Source organism: Rhipicephalus microplus, chromosome 8, assembly GCF_043290135.1.
Source record: "Rhipicephalus microplus isolate Deutch F79 chromosome 8, USDA_Rmic, whole genome shotgun sequence".
NCBI classification, from domain to species: domain Eukaryota; kingdom Metazoa; phylum Arthropoda; class Arachnida; order Ixodida; family Ixodidae; genus Rhipicephalus; species Rhipicephalus microplus.
The window spans coordinates 57,576,064-57,598,013 of NC_134707.1; the positions used below are offsets into that span (position 1 = coordinate 57,576,064).

At 45.9% G+C, this 21,950-nt stretch overlaps 1 protein-coding gene and 1 long non-coding RNA gene across 2 annotated transcripts in view; one reads left to right on the forward strand and one right to left on the reverse strand.

Moving 5' to 3' along the window:
- The window catches only part of LOC119164511 (protein sel-1 homolog 1-like), a 40,943-nt gene extending 24,995 nt beyond the window's left edge, over positions 1-15,948 (forward strand). The window contains exons 9-16 of the mRNA XM_075871899.1: positions 193-255; positions 2,506-2,593; positions 4,805-4,953; positions 6,390-6,555; positions 10,390-10,464; positions 11,208-11,380; positions 13,620-13,742; positions 15,644-15,948. Of these exons, the coding sequence (XP_075728014.1) occupies positions 193-255; positions 2,506-2,593; positions 4,805-4,953; positions 6,390-6,555; positions 10,390-10,464; positions 11,208-11,380; positions 13,620-13,742; positions 15,644-15,769 (963 nt within the window). The 3' untranslated portion in view covers positions 15,770-15,948. The remainder of the gene's footprint in view (positions 1-192; positions 256-2,505; positions 2,594-4,804; positions 4,954-6,389; positions 6,556-10,389; positions 10,465-11,207; positions 11,381-13,619; positions 13,743-15,643) is intronic.
- Positions 15,949-16,269: 321 nt separating this feature from the next.
- On the reverse strand, positions 16,270-21,586 carry LOC142769064 (uncharacterized). The gene is made up of 2 exons (XR_012885631.1): positions 21,521-21,586; positions 16,270-16,510 (listed from the first exon to the last, which is right to left on the reverse strand). It is a non-coding gene; the product is annotated as an uncharacterized LOC142769064 (long non-coding RNA).
- Positions 21,587-21,950: the final 364 nt, after the last annotated feature.

Here is a 21,950-nt window from a genome sequence, read left to right on the forward strand (position 1 = left end):
CATTGTCATCATAATCAGTGGAGAATAAAATTATAAAATTGTATTAAGTAAATCCGGCTAAACTTGTCCATTATTGTGACAAACTCTTGATTGAATTCTTGTACCGTTGCATGCATGCATGCTCAGCTACTGCTCTTTTGCAAGTCACCTCAACGTACAAGTTCCCGTGTTTGTTTTTTGTCTTTTCTTCAGGGTAATGCTGTGGGGCAGAGTGGTCTGGGACTTATGTACCTGCACGGAAAAGGCGTAGAAAAGGTGGGTAATGTAATGATTAATCCTGCCTGAATATTCAAGTGCCTTGAATGTTCTAACTTATACTACGAAACTTGAATTTGCTTTAATGCGAGGTTAAGAAAGAGAGAGAACTAAACCTTTATTTAGAAACAGTGTTCCGAGCGAGGCCCGTTATCACCCTAAAGTGGGAGGGTTCCCTAGTCCAGGAACCCTCTGGGTTCAACTGCCCTCTTAGCCCTGGTGACGAGTTGTCGCTGGTATTCCAAGTCCTCGAGGACGAGCTTGGCCTCGCACGTTTCTATTAGGTGGTCGTCGTTTATTCTTGGAGCTTGGTCCTGCTCCGGTTGCATGTCGTGGTTTGCATAAGCGACACTTACATACATGGCATATTAATGCACTGCCTCTACTCGACGACACGTGGCTACATGTTCCCGCTCTACAGCGTACTGGACGCCCTGGCACACTTGCTCCTGGAAATGCCAGTGGCATGCAAACCATGACATGCGAGGTTAAGATTTCTAAAATTTCAATGCATTCCGAACGAATGAATAGACATATTCTACGATATATAACTCGCCTGCAAAGGCGATTTCACAGCTGTGAAGTGTCACTTGTACTGTGCATGAGGTGACACTGAGCTGTGAAGCTGCCTGTTCAGAGGAAATATGCACTGCAGCATAGCCACGCTTTGTAGTTAAGTGGGCATATTACCGACTCTTCGATCGACATGATCAAAAGATTGTAAGCATGTTATACTGGCTTATGTTAGCTAAGTATGGCAAATTTTGAAATGTAACATATTTTGCCTCTTACAACCTGTGCCCCGTTATGGGCTATTCAAACCCTGGCTCTATTCGTATCGGCTGTAAAATTATTTCGTACTGATTGCTAGGCTTACGTGAATGGAAAATTTAGGTTCGAAGTGAAGGGTGATTTAGTCCTATTATTTTGAAATAAATTCAAGTAGTCTATATCGCAAATTGTAAAGAAGAATGGGCATATTTGTCATGACACAACTAAGCTGCACAGTATGTTTTAGAAACTGAAATAAGGCCTGTGAAAATATCAATCTTTTTGGTTCAAAGGAAGTTAAAACAACTTTGAATATAGTTGCAGTATATAGTATGACTCTCCGTAGAATGCGAGCGATCAACTGTAAAATATGTCGTTTTAAAATAACTGTACTTAGAGCAGTAAGTCAGTATAACAAGCTCGTAAATTGGAAAAAAAAAAGCCCTGGGGATGATTTGATGTTTGTTTGACCCTAAAGTGGGGCTTCACGGCAGCACAAATTTTATCGGGAAAAGTGTATGCCGTGCATGTGCTCTTGCTTGCTGTTGGTGTGCATGTGTGATCAGGATGGCGGACGGGAGGCTTTCTGCGCCTTTTCCTGCTACTCAATACAACATCGAAAGTGCGACCGCTTGGCTTGGGCATAATCCACGCATTTAGGACTTGCTATAGGTGCCGCGCCGTGGAGTGCTTGCCCATGGCTGTTGACCGCCCGGCAGCCAACTTAGAGCTTCGGTTGTCCCTGTATTCAGCTGTGAAGATGGCGAAGACTTCGTGGGCGGCACTCCCGGCTACATGTGCGCAAAACTGATTTTGACGTTGGACCCGATGCCAAGCCCGAAGCTTCCGATCTGGACCACTCCGGCGGCAATTCGCGGCAGCGCGTCGTCGGCTCTGGCACGGGAGGCCTGGGCATCTGCTGGGATGATTTCATTACGGCCGATGATGATGCTGACACTGCAGAATCGTGCACGGATCAGGACATTGTGAATGAAGTGCGCCACAAGAGCGATTTGGAGGAATTGGATCATGACGAAGACGAAGCTTTGGAGCCAGTGGTCACGAGCGTGCCTGTAAGAATTGGCTGCATCAATAACCTCGGGCAGCTTGTATATGCCAAGGGCCTCGGCAGAATGCACACTGTTGTTTTAAATAAGCGCTAGACCACCCTTATCTGCTTCTGGTCTTTGAAACACGTGCATGGCGGGTTCATTCAGTTTGTACCAAGCAGCTCAAATAAATGCACTAACTGAGAAATTATGTATAAGAAATTTAGTTACGAGTGCATTCATTATCTATTCTATTCAGTGTGCAGTCATTTCATTTTAACGAGGAACATTCACAGGAAGAGAAAAGTTTGTGTGGTTTAATGAATATGCCTTAGTCTGAAGTTGGGTGTCCAGCAGCGAGAAATTCGCAGCTTAGTTAGTGATTCCGTTGCTGTGCCATCGTTAATGATGTCGTTTTTCTCGTTTGCAGGACTATCAGAAGGCGTTCAAGTACTTCACGCTCGCCGCAAATCAAGGATGGGTCGACGGCCAGCTTCAACTGGGCAACATGTACTACAGTGAGCTGCCATTTGTGTTCAGTCAAGTTGACGAGATTTATTGTCGTTAGGCTATGCATGACATTTCTAGCCTTTGGCTGTGGGTCCGTTCAATGTTCAGCATAATTTATATGGGAAATGTATAATTAGGCAAATGAAGTTGACAAGCAGTATAAAATATCGTAGGTGAAGCCATCAGAATAACCTGAACCATCTGGATTTCCTTGCATACAGTTCATTGAAAGCTTGGCATATGAAGCTTTAAAAGTGCACTGTGTGACATAACATGATCGGCACGTTCACTTTACGAGACATACAGCGTTAATCTGTATTCTATCTCGTTGTGATGAACTTAGATCATATTCAGACATGCCAACAGCTGCAACACACCATTGGGAATCTTGGAAGATGTAACTCTATCCCATTTTGTTTTCGTTCAAAATTTCTTATTAGTGTTTATGCTTGAATTAGTTTATGTTCTACTTTGAGATCGTTTGTAGATCCAGGCACATTTATAGATATTTTTTCTACATCAAGGTTCTCTTTAGTCTACCTGTGTCATCGTCAAAGAAGTACGCTCAAACCTTGTCATAACAAAATGAGGCTGGTGCGAATATTTGAATGCCTTGAATATTTGAACTAATAGCCGAGTATTCGAATTCGTTTCAATTAGAATTTAAATTATCGAGTATTTTTGAAATATTCGCAATGAACGAATAAATGTATATTAACCTGCATGTTACTGCTTGTAAAGGTGGTTTCACTGCAATGTAGGAATGTTTAGCTGTGAAAGCATCTATTCAGGGAAAATTCGTTTTGCCGCAAAGCCTCTTTTCAAGTTTAAAAGGCCCTGAAACTTGCTGAACATGGCCAGAAAACGCAGTCGATCAGTATTCGAAGCTACCGAGAATACGCAAGGCAAATATTATAGCGCTGCACGCGGCCTGTAATTCGCAATATGTTTTCAAAGCTAGAAATTGCTTTCTTCCCTCGGCAAATCGCTTGTCACAGCCAAGAAGGAATATAGAGCTCTGGTCACAGCAATTGGCTGATTTGAGCATGGCGCGCTCATCGTTACCGAGGCCGCCGCAGGAGGCCGCAGCTTGTCCACGAGTACGTGCGCGATCGCACTAAAAAGCCGCGTATTAGAAGGAAAAAAAAAATGTGCTCGAGGTCACGAGGTGCGTGTGACGTATTTTTTTTTCGCTGCGCCATTCCTCCCTGCATAACTTCCAGCTATTTCGTCAGGGCGAGAAGAGAGAATGCAATTGCAACCTGCAACAAATTTTTGGAACTCTGCTTGTACTGGACTGATTGTAGGAACTTTGGGGTGGTAAATATGTGAGGCGAAAAGCATGCTTACTGGCTCCATGGCTACTTGAAAAAGTGTTGCAGGGCCCCTTTGAAGGAACATGTTTCCCTCAAATCAATTATTCATTGTATTAAGCTTGTTATGATGGCTCATATGCTTCAAGCATATTAAATTTTAAAACGTTAAGTATCTTATCACTCGCATCCTACCGAAACTACTACTCAAGGTTGTCTGGACTTCTTCTGAATGAAAAAAAAAATGGCATTTGAATAAGGTCCCTATTTCAACTAAAAAAAAATATTGTGCAGGTTAGTAAGTTCATGGTAAATATCTTTTTTTTTTATATGTCATACATACCATTCGCATTCGATTCCAAATTATTCGATCAAAATCGCTATTCTCTTCGATCCTAAAATTCACTATTCGCACAAACCTAAACAAAATACTATCTTACATCAAAATAAGTTTGTTATATCTGAAATTCGTTATAAAGGTATATTCCTAACACTGTACCTATTGCGAGACTATACTTTTTTTGTTTACTTTGTTATAAACAATATTTTGTTATATCTATGTTATAGCAAGGTTTGTGTGTAGCAGTAGTTAGGCAGGTCATATGATCAGGGGAGGGAGTGAATAAATAGATATATAGATCTGAATGATTATAACACTCGGCATAAGGCTAAGCTGTTTTAATTTATCCCTCTTAAACTTGCATGCTTACAGCATCGCTGACAGTTTTCATGGCGTGGAACTCACTGTATTTTTTCAAATACGAATTCGGAAATTCTCTTTCATTGCAGCCCAGAGACCGCTTCCGAAACTTAGTTTGCTACTCGTAGAATGCTGCACATTAGTAACTGCTCTTGCAGCATGGAATCTTTGACATTCGTGCGTTCTTTTCCTGTGACGATTCACAGACGGGCTGGGCGTGCTGCGAGACTTCAAGATGGCCATCAAGTTCTACACTCTGGCGTCCCAGTCGGGACACGTGCTGGCCTTCTACAACCTGGCGCAGATGCACGCCACGGGCACGGGAACCATGCGCTCATGCAGCACTGCCGCGGAGGTGAGTGCATGATGCGCCCCAAGCACGTTCTCGTGTCAGTCATGTTCGTCGCACAACGTGGGGCTGCAGATGTTGGCAACCACATTCCGATCTGGGCAGAAGGTGCAAACTTGCCATGCTCATGGGTGGAAGCATGATAACTTAGGGCTAAGTAGCGCGCATGCTATCATTCAGGCCCCTCTTCAGTTCATGGCATATCGGTGTAATTTCGGCTTGGATGCTTCAATTGGAGCCAACAATAAATTCAATGGCTAGATTGATGCCAACACATGGTTTTCTCAATCAATCACGCACACCTGTCGTTATACTGCAAATCTTGGATGTTGTGTTTCGATCCATGCGCATCCTACACAGATTTTGTGTGGATTAAGAACTGAAGTAATCAATAACTTAAAGTAATGGGGTCTCCAATGGTGTGGGTGGCACAGAGGACATCTTTAACCACAAATTCAACGACGAACTGAGAGAGAGTACCAGTGCTGTTGATAATCAAGGCGAGTAGCCAGATCGCACAACTTGCGTGAAAGCAAATAGGGTTTGTTTCTGTTTCTTCACTTCCGAAACAAGTTCGTCGAATGCTGTGGCAGGCCATACCAATGGCATTTTCTCGATTTCACAGCGTTTCGTGTCGCGCAGGTGGTTCACTTAAAAAAAAAAAAAAACTATTCCTGCACTCTTCTCCAGTTCTTGCCCAGTCATCTCCGCCCGTGAAGTGACGTAATGTTGTTGACGGGCAGCTTTACGTAGTGTTGACCTTGTTGATTGGAGTTATGCTCTACGAGACACTGCTTTGGTCCTGCAGTGATGCAGTTTAGGCCACGCAGTTGGTACGCGTGCCACATATTTGTGTTCCCTGCCCGTGCCTTTGCCCCACACTTCCTCGCCGTGGCATGCTGACCTGAGCAGTACATGGAGGAAACCTTGGTCGGTTATTTACGGCATGCTGATGTCGTAATCGCCTATGTTTTGCTACCTTGCTGGAGTCAGCATAGCCATGACAGCAGGCTATGTGTACCCCTCTCGTATCCGGAGAGGGGTAGATCGAATGAAACTGGAGCCAGTCGGAGTTGGTTGTTCTTAGCCCTGTAACATCTTTATTGTAGCCCTTATTCACAAACTTCTTGTGGTGGCATGTGCGGTTATCTTTTCATCCCAAATTTTCAACTGTGAGGTTGCTTACTGGCCCTTTACAAATTCATTATGGAAATGATGCTGTTCACGCTGATTTGTGATCCCTGAATAATCTTAATTACCACACATTCTGTGCAGAATGACACTGCATCTTTTGAGGTTCATACCTTGCAAGCATAATGACAAAAAGTGTGACCCTTACGTGAGCCACACGGTAATGATACGCCAGTAATGCCACAAACAAGCGCACCTACAGTGCACTGTGGCCACCACAAACAAACTCGTGGCCTCGTTTCTGTGTGCAGCTCTTTAAGAACGTGGCGGAGCGCGGCCGGTGGAGCGAGAAGCTGATGCAGGCTTACTCCGACTACCGAGACGGCCGAGTGGACGTCGCCCTCGTGAAGTATGCGTTCCTCGCCGAGCTCGGTTACGAGGTGGCCCAGAGCAACGCGGCCTTTATCCTGGACAGAGGTGGGCTCTGCGATTTTCAGCCACGATGTATCTGACTGTATTTGCGGTGAATATTCTGCGGCAGCGAAGGTCAAGCTTGGGGGTGGAGCTTCACCAGTACTTAGGGGTGTGCTAATGTTGCAATATTTAATAACATCTGGGGTTTAACGCCCCGAAACCGCGATACGATGATGGGATGGTTGTAGTGGAGGGCTTCGGAAATTTCCGCCACCCGGGTTTCTTTAACATGCACCTAAGTCTGACGTACACGGGTTTCCAACATTTTCACTTCCATCGAATATGCGGCGACCGTGGCTTAGATTAAATACTGCGACTTCCGGGTCAGCAATCGAGCGTCGTAACCACTAGACCGCTGGGCAGGTAATATGGCGAGATTTCAAATGTTCGTTGAAATGGTGCCCCATATAATTTGGCCTTCAATTTGAACAGCCGCTATTCATAAAAACAATTGTTTTCTTTAATACGTAGCAAATATTTATAAATGTGAACTGTATAAAGATAAACACCGAATTTACTCAAATACTACTTCATTAACTTGTTCTCCTTGGGAACAGTACAAGAACAAACAAAAGAAAAAGTTTACGAAGTGGAGCACGCCACTTTGCTCAGGAAACCGGAATGTACCACCGACGTAGTCTTCTATCGCACTCTTTCATGAGTACTGGGCACGTGAAAGATGGACTTGTGTGTTGCTGTTGCTCCATGTGGGGTTTTCATGCTAAAATGATAAAAATGCTAGGATGTGATGAGCACTTTGTATTGTATGGATGGTTGTGTGCACAATCGTAAAGATGTGCCCCTCTGGTGAGCCCCACAAGTTTTCCGGTCATGGCTACACCCACAGGATCACGGTCACGGGGCGGAATGTGAAAGTTGCTCGGTACCGTATTTTGTGTTGTGTAAGACGGCCCTTTTTTTCTCAATATTTTCACTGGTGCATCTTACCGTATTTACTCGATTCTACCGCGCCCTCGATTGTAACGCGCACTCGGTTTTCACGACGAAAAAGAAAAAAAAGTAAAAGTAAGACATCGATTGCAACGCCCACCCATTTTTCTCGTTAGCCCGCACGATCACACTACTCGGGAAAACGACTCTTTTCGGGAGCGTCTTCCGTTTAAATATGAGGTACGGGGGAAGCTTGTGCCCATCTGACGTGCAACGGAGCATTGCCGTCACTCTTGTTTTACCGTGGCCCGATGTCAGCATACGAACTTGCTTCGCCCCCTTCTTCTCGACGGTTGTGGTGCCAGGCATGTCGAAGTAAAGAGGCGTCTGATCAGCATTCCCGATTTGCCCAAGCAGGTAGCCGTTGTTGTGCCGCAAGTTTAGGACGAACCTCTGAAAACTGTGAAGCTTTTCTTCGTACTCCTCCAGCAAGTTTTGGCCCATGCCCGTTCGCTTTTGGAGGGAAAAGCCTTTTCTCTTCATAAAGTTAGTTAGCCAGCACCTGCTCTCTTTGAACTGGCTCCGCATTAGCCCTTTTTCTAAAGCTAACTGCATAGCCCGCACTTAGAGCAGTTCTGTCGTCACGGGCCGCTGTGCCGCTCGCTGCCCAAGCACATACTCGGCGAGCAGCTCTTCAATTTGCGGAAACCGGCCCTGCTGTGGTCCACTGAAGCTTTTGCGTGAATTTTTGCTGTCGACAATCTTCTGCTTTTGTTTCCGCCAGTCCCGCACGCACCTTTCGGGAACTCCGAACGACCGCGATGCGGCCCGATTTCCGTCTGTTTCGGCACACGCGATGACTTTTCTTTTAAAAGTGGCATCGTGGTGCACTCGTCGAGTTTTTGTAGTCGGCCCTTCTGTGTATTTGGAATTGCTGGCCCCGCATCGCAAGAAAGAGGGAAAAGAAAGAGTGCAAGGAGGACCAAATTTAGTCGGTGTTGGGAGGACGCCAGTGCCAGCCTCAGGATTACTCGCACGCTATTGGTTCGCCTCTGGAGGCGACGTACTGGTGACGCGGGTGCTGGTGACGCATGACACCAGCTAAACTTGCACATGTGCACCTCATTTTCAGCCATGCTCCCCGCTCTGCCATAGACCCTCTCCGGCTAAGCGGCGCAGCCCCCGCTATAATCCGTGGTAACGAGGGATGGGGTCTGGGTTACATAATAAGGTAGCGAAGAAAAGACTTCAGTTGAGTGCTCGAACTGCCTATTCAGACGCCGCGGAAGCCTCACAGAGGGCATTGTTAACTCCCCCAAGATTGCTGGCTTCGTGGTCATTTGAAGCAAAGACATGGGGCGAATTTTCGCTCAGCCGCTGATCTCCCGAAGACACGCCGGCAGTCACTGTCGTCGCGGAGTCACGGAAACACAGAGAAGTGTTTACGGCTGTTCTATCGTGCCGAAGCACCCTCGCCCCTTCAGTGTCTTGGATAGATCGCTACCGTGCGGCGAGGAGGCCAGCGAGTGAATTTCGATAAGATGGCAATAGTACGGTGATGGTTTCGATGAGCGAAGAGACTGTCAATGTGAAGTGCCTCCGTGACGCCTTCAGCACAGACAGCAGTAATGCAACTAATATGACGTGGATCGTCCTATTAGTTGCTTTGCTGTAGCTGGCGAGCCACTTGTGCGCATCCGTCCGTGCAGAGGTCGACGAGGAGGCACTTCACGTCTGATGGGCCGGCCGAACTGGCGTCTACTTCGCACGTGCGCGAGGCTTCCATGTCATTCGGAGCGGCGTCGTTGACCGAAACACGCTTCACGTTTGATGTGTTGGCGTCTAATTCAGACGTGAGCGTCTGGGCGTCTGCCATGATTGTCGGAATCGCATTTATGCAAGGGCAGTTGGAACTAGTATGGTGTGGGACAGAAGTGCGAAGCATGTGATTGAACGTTAGATGGTAATTTCAAACTTTTAATTCGCACATGAGCTTTGACCATGTCAGCAGTGGCACGTATGATGTAGTGGTTGGTTGAATAAAACAAAACAAAAAAAAGTCACTCTTCTACAACTCTTGGGGGTAGCGATGTAGTGGTTGGTTGAATAAAACAAAACAAAAAAAGTCACTCTTCTACAACTCTTGGGGGTAGCACGGTTCGGCTCAGCTATTGCAGGGAGAGGGAAAGAGGGATGAAGAAAGGCAGAAGGGAAAGGTAGAGAAAGAGTGTGGCGGCAGGTTGTGGGTGCTTCCCTACGATTGAACAGCCAAAAAAACTCCGTGCATTCTATCGCGCGTGCATGCGTGCGTCACCAGCACGTCACCTACAGGCGTGCACGTCCCCTACAGAGAGGAACCAATAGCGCGCGAGCAATCCTGACGCTGGCGCTGACGTCCTCCTCGCACTCTTTTTTTTCCCTCTTTCGTGCGATGCGGGGCCAGCAATTCCAAATACGAGGCCCTTCCATGCCGTCGATGCTAATGAACTACAAGATGACGAATGAACTACAAGATGACTCCTCAGCACGCGTACGAACTGCCGCACAAGGGAAACACACAAGCACAAATGGCCGACGCGCCATGCCAAAGCATGTAGGGGGCGGCCATTTTGGAAATGCCGATGGCAATAGAATGACCGTATTCATTTTTTTTTTCGCACTCGATTTTAACGCGCATGCGATTTATGAACTCGCTTCACCGGAAAAAAAGTGCACGTTAGATTCGAGTAATTACGGTATATGCGACCTGTACATTGAGAAACATGATGCCTATCTTTAGTGTACGTTAAAAAACCCCCCGAGGGGTAAAAATTAGTCCGAAGTCCTTCTCCATCGCGTGGCTCGTAATCATATTGTGGTTGTGGCATGGAAAACCTCGTGAGTGTAGTTTTTTTAGTCTGTAGTTATGCCGTTTGACGTAAGGTTGTCGTCACATCTGTCCAACAGGTGAGAGCAAGCATTTTCCGAAGAACGAGACTTTTGCCTGGGCCCTGTTGTTCTGGAACCGAGCTGCCACACAAGGTGAGGAAAAAAATACTTTTTTCTACGCTCAAGTGAAAGAGAACATCAAAACTGGTCTCCAACGGCCTCTCAGGATGCCTGCATAATTTCGCACAGAATGGCACTTGTTGGCTTGGTGCTAACTCAACTATGTGGTTTAACATCTAGTATTTAGCTTGCAAAAAATTGTTATACACTCAAACCTCTTTATAACGAACCCAGATATAACGAAAAGTGGTTATAGTGAAGTAAACAAAAGATAGTCTTGCAGTAGAAATAGTGCTAGGTATAAACCTTTAAAACGAATTTTTGGATGTATCAAACTTATTTTCGTGTAAGATGCAACTTTGTTACCCGTTTCCTACGGTATTTGAAAAGATTTCATGGTGCGGGTTGTCCAGAAGTGTGTTACAATTCTGTGTGCCCCTTGGTCGAGAGCTGCACATGCTAGGTGGTGATAGTTGCGCCCACCGGCTTGTCATTTTTGGAGCTCTCCCAAACTGAGAGTGAGACTGGTCAATAATGAGGGGTGTTTGATTAATTACCTGTCGCGTGCTGCAGCGAATGACGTGCCCGTGTTATGACTAACGGGCACCCTAGCAACACAATGCAGCGAGAGGCCAAAGCTTTTGTTTCAGTACCCCTTCAACTAATTAGTCATCCTGGTTTACAAATTGACGCTTTTATTTTTTCTAGAACAATTTTGTACAGTTTTTCTAAATTCCTGTGCATTTTTAAGCGGGCGATGACGATGTGCACTGCAGGCTACTCGGTAGCACGGGTGAAGCTGGGCGACTACCACTACTACGGATACGGCACAAACATCGACTACGAGACGGCTGCCACCCACTACCGCATGGCGTCCGAGCAGCAGCACAATGCCCAGGCCATGTTCAACCTCGGCTACATGCATGAGCAAGGGCTGGGTCTCAAGAAGGTGGGTGCCCCGCCCTGGCGGTCTAGTGGCTAAGGTACTCGGCTGCTGATCCGCAGGTGGTGGGATTGATGCCCGACTGCGGCGGCTGCATTTTCGACGGAAGCGAAAATGCCGTAGGCCCTTGTGCTCAGATTTGGGTGTACGTTAAAGAACCCCAGGTGGTCTAGTTTTATGGAGCCCTCCACTACAACGTCTCTCATACTCATATGGTGGTTTTGGGACGTTAAACCCCACGTATCAATGAGTCAATCAATAAATCAATCAAGAAGATGGGTACCTGGTGATCGGTTTTGTGTATGAGGTAACACCATCATGAGTCGCCGATTAGTAGGTTAGATCATTTAATTGCCGTTAAAATCAAAGCAAAGACGGGTCATTCTCTCTTTGCAGATTGTATTTAAGCTAGTGCCCCAGGACAGTTAAGAAAAGTTAGGTTAGTTTCATGTGAAGGGGAGGCAGTGTTAAAACCATTAGCGAGGTTTAGCATTGAAGGTGCATTTTGATCTTTAACCAAGCTTCACGCAGTCAACTCTCACGGGCTGGATGGGGAGCTTTAGTAGTACTCCACTAACTACCTTTACCATATGGTTGAATACGCGTTCATTATAGAGACATGACCCAGTGGTAGGGTTTTCTTGCTTGGTTGTTGCTTTGTCTCTGCAAGTCAAACGACCTCAATTCAGCAACGTGTTACATTAGCTTGCTGTTGGTTACATAATGTGGCTAGTGGGCTTTACCGAGTTGAAGAAAGTGTGAATAAGCGCCTTCTTGGTTCGCATGGCTGTGTACTGGATCCTTTTTTTCCATGAAAGTAGAGGACCGACAGAATGGGACCCGACCAGTGCAGGGGTTATGGAACGAGGTCTGTTATGAAATTCGGCTGTTGCAACTACCGTTCCATATTCTCTCTGTGGAAACCAAATACTGCATTGTTTTCCATGCTCCCATTTACTTCCATGTGTTCTGTTGTTTTTGTTTTTAACACGGCCTTAAAGTCAAACGTAGAGAGCTGCTAGTTTTTTTTACGTTGACGTAAGGATGCTGGACATTTTGGGCACTATTCACAGAGCTCACAAAACTCGCAAGCTACATCCAAACCTTGGTATTGTGAATACTGATACAATGAATTATCAGTTATGATAGGATTCATTACACACAGTGTTAGTAGAAATTTAGAACAGAGTTTGGGGCATGATGTAGCTATAGTCGGGTTGCAACTTCTCTATGATCAGGTGTGACTATACGTCCATGTGTTTACGATAACTATTGTGGCAGTAAAAAAAAAAAAAAAGCAGCTGTGGTCCTGTTGCATCGTTCGAGTCATTTTGTTATAATCTCGTTTCTCTAGAGAACAGCATAAGGAAGGTCACAAACGAGCGCTGTTCGTACCCTCTTTTTTTTTACCCCATTCTATCTTCTTTGCGCTGTTTGTTTTCTAGAATGTCACACCAATATGCCTAAGCATCTACTTTAGCTGCATGTATTTCTCTACATGTACCCACCCGAGGGCGACTTGCACTAACTGCGTCGAAGTTCACTGTTTTGCCTCCTCACATGTCAGTGGAGCATTTCGGGCCCAAAATAATCCTTGGCCTGGCACCAAACATGCCTACAGCCTTTACATATCGCTCCGAACGTTCTCCTTTCTCTCTCTTTTTTTGCTGATGCATTTATTATATTCGGCCTAACCAAAGTATCGGCACTGCCACTTCTGCAGTCAACCTCTCTTGTTAACAGCTTGGCATTTTCGTCTCTGAGCTAACCTCTTCGATGAGGGAGAACTGGTGATAATACGTAGACAAGTGCTTTTTCTTTTGCTGATCAGCTATTCGGCATGTTATAATGTTGTGGTGCCACCAACACAACTGCTACATTAGCGCCTTGTAAATTATGTCTTCATGCAAATGAAGATTTGGATGCACAAATACTACATTGTTTAATGAAGAAATTTTTCGAAATGATGCATGTCTGCTGCAGTGTGCGAAATTCTTCAGCATGCCAGTTCTAACTCGAAGGCACGTGTATGTGTTGTAGTGAAGAGTTCCGATGGCATATGATGCGTGTTCAGTATACAATCTTGGTTTGTACATTGAACTGCTGCACTGCAAGTGCGCAGAAGTAGCCTAACACTCCGTCTTGCCACCGTTCCATGAAGTTTCTCCAAATGCTAGAACTGTTTAGACCACCATTGTAAACGGAGCTGATGCATGGAGCACTGCTTCTCGCCACCGTTTCGCAGGACATCCACTTGGCAAAACGCTACTACGACATGGCCGCCGAGACGAGCGCCGACGCCCAGCTGCCGGTTGCCCTGGCGCTCGTCAAACTTGCCCTGCTCTACGGGTTCGCTTACCTCCAAGAGGTGGGTGCACTCGTTCACGTCGAACCCTTTCTTCGAGTCTCGTTTATGTAACCCCCTCGTGAGGGCAGCTGCGACAAAATTTTGGACAATTGATTTGCGGCGCACTCCCTGGATTTGGGGGTATGTGGCGCCATCTCTTGGTGGCGACAGCGGTGACCCGCTGTAACTGAATTGCAAAGAGGCGAAAAAACATCATATCTTTTTAAATGAGCTAATTATCAAAAAACAACTCCAGCATCTATATTGCAGAGACCTACTCCGACGTTTTGGCGAAATTTCAGTATCACACTTCCTGTAGGAAATACATTGAAAATACATTAAGCACACTGGAAAGCTATGCAGTTTGTAGTGTGACGCATAAAATTTTAACAGAATGTTTGTTTGCGTCTCTCCTGTGTAGATCTGGGAGTCTTTTTTGATAATTTTGATATTTAAAGTAGCTTTTCTTGTCAGATATGGCTTTTTTTTGTATATTCCATTCGGTTAGAGCAGCGCAACGTTGTCGCCGACAACAGATGGTGCTATGTGGAAATGTCGCCAAATCCTAGTCATGAGAGCAGAGAAACCCTGCTCTTCAGAACACTTTTTAGATTGTTCATCAGTTTTGATGAAACTTGCTCAGCTCAGTGTTTAGAAAAACTGAGCGCGTGGCAAGTTAGTAAATCATTACGACGAAACTGCGTGAAAAAACGAACATTAGGGCGGGCACACACTCAAGCGCAGTGTGTGTGCCTCTCTTGTCCTTGTTTTTCACACAGTTTTGTCACCAGCTTGCGTAGATTTGTTTGCCAATTTCAAATACACAATGATTTTTCAGATGTAACATGTATTTCCGAAAGCATCAAACATTTTTTCGTGCTTTTAGGGGGCAACATTTTCAACAAAAACCAGGATATCACTATGCTCCAAACCTGTTTGATTAAAAGTTACGGTATGATGATGACCATCCTTAAGGAGCCAATCTCATGTTGGGATTTCACCCACCTAGACTCTAGTCGCCCAAGAAAAGCGCCAAACTGTTATGACATGTTGGCTCTACCGTCACCATTTTCCCTCTGCCGTAATGGCACCTTTTTTTCTCGGCGAACCGCGTTGTGACTGGCGTGCATAAAGCTAACCTCAACTTAACTACGGCTTTCCGCAAAAAGGTCACATGCATAAGACAACTGCTGCCTGCAGCAGCATTAACCTCATTCGTAATACCGAAAACACCATGCGTTCTGCAAGAAGTTGCTTGGTTAGCGAGGAAACGCGCAAAAATAAAATGCGGGTGGCGATGCCGCCTTGAAGTTCCTCTTTCCGTTTCTGTAACGTCAGATTTTGACTGCATCCACTACGTTCTACAGTTTTTGAACAGTAACAAGTCCAGTGAATTTCGAGTGAACCAAGCACTTAATCTACCGAGTGTCAGGAAAATTAGTTGAACCTACATGGCCAAAAAAAAAAAATAATAATGCATAACAAGTATGCTGCTCGGAATATTATCCTTTGCTCTTTACGAATAAATGCCCCCTGTAATGGCTCCAAAACTGGGGTCAACAGTACTGAAAATAAGTTAGATATCATTGTTGGAGGTTTTGGGGGGAGGGGGATAATTGCCACTAGTTTTCAGGGTATGATTGAATAGTCAAAACTACACTCAAACCTCAATATAACGAAACTGGATATAACAAAATATTGGTTATAACAAAGCAACAGTGTTTTGCAATAGATGGTGTTGGGAATAAACATCTGTAGCGAATTTTTGGATTTAACGAACCTATTTTTGTGTAAGATGCAACTTTGTTATAATGAGGTTAGAGTGTAATTGTTTCGCTTCAGTGTCTCCTTGATTCCGCACAGTGAAGTCTGGGAGACTAGTGCTTTGCAGGTGACGAAAGTTGGCCAACTTGTCGTTACAGCAACAGTTGGACAAGCTGCTGCCCAAGATGAGCCCGAGCGACGTGCTTGGTCCCGACTGGGACCTCTACGTCATGACCGTGATGGCCCTCCTGCTCGCCGTGCTGGTCTACTTCAGGCGAGCGTGAACGGCCGTTGCACCCATTGGCGAGATTTCCCGGAAGCTTTCGACGGACTCCGTGCGGATGGCCGCACGACGGGCAAATTTGTGTGTGCGCGCACCACGTGACTTTGCGGTGTTCTCTCTCTATTCTTTTTCCTATTCCGAACTGCAAAAGGAAAAAAGAAACCAACAAAACTGCTGCTACTAGTCGTTTGATGTGCCGTTCCCTTCAAAGCTCAAAATCGGTGCGCGTGTCGCCGGAGAAACGGAAAAGAAGAGTGGGCATTTTGAAACCTTCTCTTTTGCGCTTGATGGCTGAAGATGAGGAGCCCACGATTGTTGTACATTGTTTTGCACTGAAGCAAAGTAGTGGGGGGATTGTCATCTTCAAGGGTGTTGGGAAGGGTTTTTTTTTTTTTCAATTTTTCCGGATGCTCTTTAACAAGGGCAGCCATATTTAGTTCAATGGACAAAAGTAGTCCTATTGCTTCAGAAGTGATAATATTAAAAAAAAAGACGTGCCAGTCACCAAACAAAGGGTGTTGTTTTATTGCAACGAGCAATTTGTGATGGTGTGTGTAGTGCATTTTATTGCATGAGCAATAGCACAAAGCGGATTTGGCACCACATCTTGCTCAACCGCCTCTGCTGGAGCCAAAGTAGGTGGAGTGCAGTTGTATTCCTTTATGTTTTTATTCCAGTTTTGACGTCACTGCTCCGCGATAGGTTGAACATTTTTGCTCGTCAATCATGATGCGACAGAAAACTGCAAAAACGCATTATATCAACGTGAAAGTATGCACAGATTGTGCTGAATAACTTCATACATACTTGAAAATGAGTGTTAAAGGGCCCCTAGAACCACTTGGAGGTCGTAATTTAGTTGTGGTGAGAAAGTTGTGCAGAAGTGTACAGCGTACACAAAGCTGTGAGCATTTTTCTAAAAATGTGCCGTAATAGCAGAGTTGGACGCGTTTGATTATCAAAATGTGGCGATTTCCCCGTTTCCTTTGCTACTTTTTTTTGGTATTCTCTCGCAAAACCACTTTGCTCTCTTGCCGAGTGCCCCTCCCAATTTTGCACGGCATACGTCGTTGCCGTGCTGTTCGAAAAACAGTCTACTTCCGGTTTCTGCGATTCCGTCCACTGCGTGCTTGTTGGCGAACCGCTGCTGCCGTGCCGACTCGCGCTTATACGAATTGTACCGGTATGGACACTGCGTTGCACACACACCTTTTAAGGATAGCGAACGTGATGGATCCGTGCGGTGACATGCCGTGCCGGAGCGCCTGTGCAAGAGGTGAGCCGCCGCCGCCACCACTTTCCACAGATTGTGGCGGCGATATGGGCTGGCACGTACATTTGGCGATTTTTGCCCACTTTTTACCCGTGCCGCGCTAATGGCTGGCATTCTCAATGCAGGTGCAACACGACGAAAAACAACGGCACATGGGCAACACAGCAAACAACAAGCAAGTGTTGAGAGCTGCTCGTTCGATCAATCACAGCATCAATGCACTGCGTGTCAGTGATTCAACTTATCGGCATTGTGCGGAGGCCCTAAAGGCCCTGAGAGGAGGAGGGATTGTTTCTTGAAATTTGTGGCATGCCGGCTGCTTGTAGTCTAGCCACGTGTAAAATTTTGATTGCAACGGCGTTCTGCGCTTGATGCACGTGTTTACTTGAAATGTTTGAAAAAATATTGGAGGCGGTTTAGGGGCCCTTTAAAGCTGGCAGGTGTGCCTGCTCCATGACCAAATGGAAAATTTGCAATCAATTAGTATGTTCCAAAAGAAAACGAATGGCTCCGTGGCAATTATACGACTACACAGAATACAGGTATATACAAATAACTTTATTTCTTTAACAGCTTCAACTTAGCACCCAGTGCCAAAACAGTCACTAGATTCTGTTCTGAATAGGGTTGCCCTCCGAATGTTTGGTTCAGTACATGAAGGTGCTGCAGTGTTTTGTTGCATCCCGTAACAAATCGCTATTGTAGGCATGGCTCGGTATGCTCTCGAACCGCATTGTAACAAAGTTGCATCTTTCATGAAAATAAGTTCGTTATATCCTAACATTCTTTATAACAGTTTATTCGTAATGCTATATCTACTGCAACAATTATTTTCATTTACTGCGTTACGACCAATATTTCCTTATATCCAGGTTCGTTATATCGTGGTTCGAGTTTATTTCGACCGATTGCGGAGTTCTAAGGGCGCATGTGGAACGGAATAGTTTTGCATTACTCGCTCATGGTTTTGGCTGCTGGCATGGTGTTTAACACATTCACAGTGTTCGAGCTGTACAGCTGAACCAAGATCCAGACACCATGAAGCAGGAGTGTTCGTCTTCCACAAGATTTCGCTAATTGGAGCTCAACTGGTAGTACATTTTGGTCTGTGGCTTCAACAAAGCACTGCTTGAACGGTTGTCGTGACTTATTCACTGTGCTGCTCCGAACTTTCTCAGTCTCTGACACACACAGTGTCAATTCTGCATACACTCAACTTGATATAACGAACTAGAATATAATGAAATACCATTTATAACGACGTAAATGAGTAGTATTGCAATATAGTGCTAGGAATATACCTTTGTAATGAATTTTTGGATATAACGAACCTACTATTTTCATGTAAGATGCAATGTTATAATGATGTTTGAGTGGACATTGCATACAGGCATGCAGTATTAACTATAATTCATTTATTTGCTATGTTTGCATCATCAATAGGGTTAACAAAAAAAGCGACTAATTTTGAGTAGTGCCCCATTTATGCTTGGCTCCTTCCTCATGAGGTGGTCATCTGCGGCACTGCCATGGACTACCAAGCTTCCTCTCGCGCACATATTGCCTTCAACGCCACACAAGCACGACACCCTTAGTAGGCTCTTTACTAGTTCATAGTGCAACTAGTCACCAGTAAATGTCTCCAAATGCACTAACACTAAGGAATAGATCACGATCTGCAAGGTCATCACTAGTGTTGAAGCTACCGCCTAAGTCGCTGAACCCACAGTAAATCGTCAATCTGGAGTGCACCTTCGTATCTTTCCAGACTCGGAAAATTTTTGTTCGACTAGGATCCTGTGGCATTGGAACACGTTCTTGCATATTTTGTTTTTACATCAGCGAGAACCCCTAAATCGAATTTGAATTTTTTCTGTTGCTGCATTCAAATGCTTCTGCAAGGTTGTCAAGCTTGGCAGCGAAAGCATGTATTACATGTTTTAACTCGGTTCCCTGGCATCTAATACGAGCACACTTGCGAGGCACACGCTGTGCAATAAATGATTGCAACCTTTTTTTTGTAAGGAAACGTGCACTTTGCTACATTATGCGAAATTCTGTGGAGAAGCGTGGTACCCTCGACGCATCTCTAAGGCATTATGCGCACATTGTTGATGCCGTGGCTGCTGATGAAGAATAACGGGCAAGATTATTGTAATGGGTGCGAACCAATGAATGACCCACTCGTCGCACAATTCGCATTCTGTGATGCCTGGTTATTATTTTACTGTCGCTTTTTAACCAGGCCGTATTACACACATTAATGCAATTCCTTCCCCGACATGAAGCCTGTATACAGTCGGTCTTTTTGTGAACGAGTTTCCAGCAGCGGCGTGGCTCTGAGATAGAATAGTCGACTGCCACACAAACGATCATGGCTGGAATCCTATTCTATCCGGCATGTTTTTTCTGATAGTCTTTTTTTTCTTCTCATTTCGCATAATAGCGATTAAGAACATCGGTGCCACCGGACAACTACTGCACCAAGAACAGCCCTTGTTCTTTCGCTGTAGCCATTTCGAGTTCAAGTGGGGTGCGAACCTAGGCCTTCTGCGGAGCAGCCAGGTCCTGTTCCACAGGGCCACGCCAAGGTTTCGGACAATAAAAGACCTGTACAGGTGCCATGCAATGCTGCATGGCAGAACTGCACAAGGTGAAGTGGGCAACAGGTGCGTGTTATAAATACCTATCTATCCATTAGAAAGAACTGAGGCATAGTTAATTATATTCAGAAATAGCATCAAGAAAGTGTGCAGCTGTGCATTTTGCCTTACGGATGCACGAGGTGAGGCAACTGCTTGGTGGTCACTTCGACAACGCGCAGTAAGATGTCTTATGGCATGATGGGTACTTAGCAACTGTACCTCAAACTGCCAACATTAGGCACACATACGTTCCTCTTCTGACAAGCAAGGCTGAAGTGTCCACTGAAAAGCAGAGCCTGGCAAGCGAATGAGACTACTATGTGAACGATGTCCAACAAAGTTGTTGCATTCAACTTTTTAAGGCAAAGTTCAAGCATCCCAAGTTTCTAAAGCTGTTTGCAAGCTTCCTTCACCGCTCAAATACCTGCTAAATATGGTTAAGCAGTTTGTTCTTCAATATTGGGACCATGCAATTAGCTTGGCACAACATATGAAATGGACGCTTCAACGCTGGCATCGCGACTACCGACGGCGAAACCTGGCACTTTAGGGCTGCCGTTTTCTCTTGAGCGTCCCCTTCTGGCGAGTCTGCAAAGTGTCGGAAAGGCCAAGGCACTTTAGGCAGGATGATGGTTCCGAATGTGCAATAAAGGAGCACGTATTGTGGCGCCACCTGCGATCCGCGTCGATGTACGCGCCTTTAGGTTTAACCTGGCGTTGCTCCACAGCACTCGGCCCTCCGGCACAAAGCTTAATTTGATCCACGTGCTGCAAAAACGATCGCACATCTTCGACAGTCCGCAGCTCGCCCGAGTAATTCAGCTGCTCCATGGTGACGCACTTTCCCATGAGGAATAGGCGAACTTCCATTTTCTGGTCGATTTGCACAACCTTGAGAGCGCTAAAGGGACTAAACAAACCCGCGCCTCCCGGCGACTGGTCGCTGGGAAGTGCTTGCGTTGACATGAGCTCCGAAAAAACGACGCTTTTCTCGTCACCAAGTTCTAGCCTGTGTACACCCCATGACTTTGCGGGAAGAAGGTGACAAGGAATGTTTTCAAACAGGCTAGAGAACACGGGATACTCGTCCTTAACTGACGGTACGGTGCAGCCTTGTTCTTCACCTGTCGTGTCCGCAGAGTTGCCGGATACGACAGTTGGTGACGCGCGCGAGGACCGTCGGTCACCGGGAGATTGACGGTCACCGGGGAATTGACAGTTACCGGACGACTGACTGTCACCGGCTTTTGCTACGCAAGGGTCTTGAATAGATGGCGGAGCGCTTTTTTTCGACGTGACAGAACGTCTTCTCTGAGCCGGTCTCTTCCTGCTCTTTGGCGATCTTTGAGCCGGCTTTTTCCTGCTTAAGGTTTTGGAGACGTGCACCGCACAGTCGGGGAACCTGGTGGGCACGGCGTCCTTCACCAACGTCGCCCGTCGTGGCGCGCTCATCAGGACGCGTCCTTCGTAGTAGGCTGTCCATTCCTTGCACACGAGTTCGGGCTCGAAATGCCTTTCGCAGACGTGGTCTACCGGCTGAAGCACTCGGTCCTTCCGAGGAATTGCGCGCTTCCATTTCTCCAGGAGATCGTCCTCTTTCGGCGCGGAGAATACCGAAAACTTGTCTTTGCACGTCTTGTAGCCCGTTTTGCAGTGGGGCACAAAACATTTCCTCCCCATCACACGCCACTATAGAGAACAGCTTTACGTACCACGCTCATAGTTAACTAGAACATGATCATATTCTAGTTCGGTATGCATAATGCTGCAAAAGCGCGCACAATCAACACCATCTAGAAACTTTTTCTAGATGGTGTTGGCACAGAACACCTACCGTGTTGGCACAATACGATGATGACAATGGCAACGCCTTACCACCATGGAGGAAGAATAATGCTTACCACAGCTACTAGGTCCGTTCGATTCGCCTGCACCACGTGAACCAGTTCACGAGGTGCTGCACCTTACCATTCGTTTCAGCGGTGCAGCATTGACGACCGCTGAACCCTGCCATTCGTTTCGAAAGGTGCAGAAGAGGTGCAGCATTGGTTCACAATTTTCCTGCACCTCCTTCGCTGACGGTGCCGGCTTGGTGCAGGCGCGCGTGCAGCTGAGCAGACGACGCAGCACTTAGACGTAGGTGGCTTAGGCGCCGTACCCGCCTCTACAAATGCGGTGTGTTTTGCCAAGATGTTTGCGCCTCATAAACTGTCCGCATGTGCGATTCGCCATCGGTCAGTGTGTGCTGAATGGTGTAAATTAAG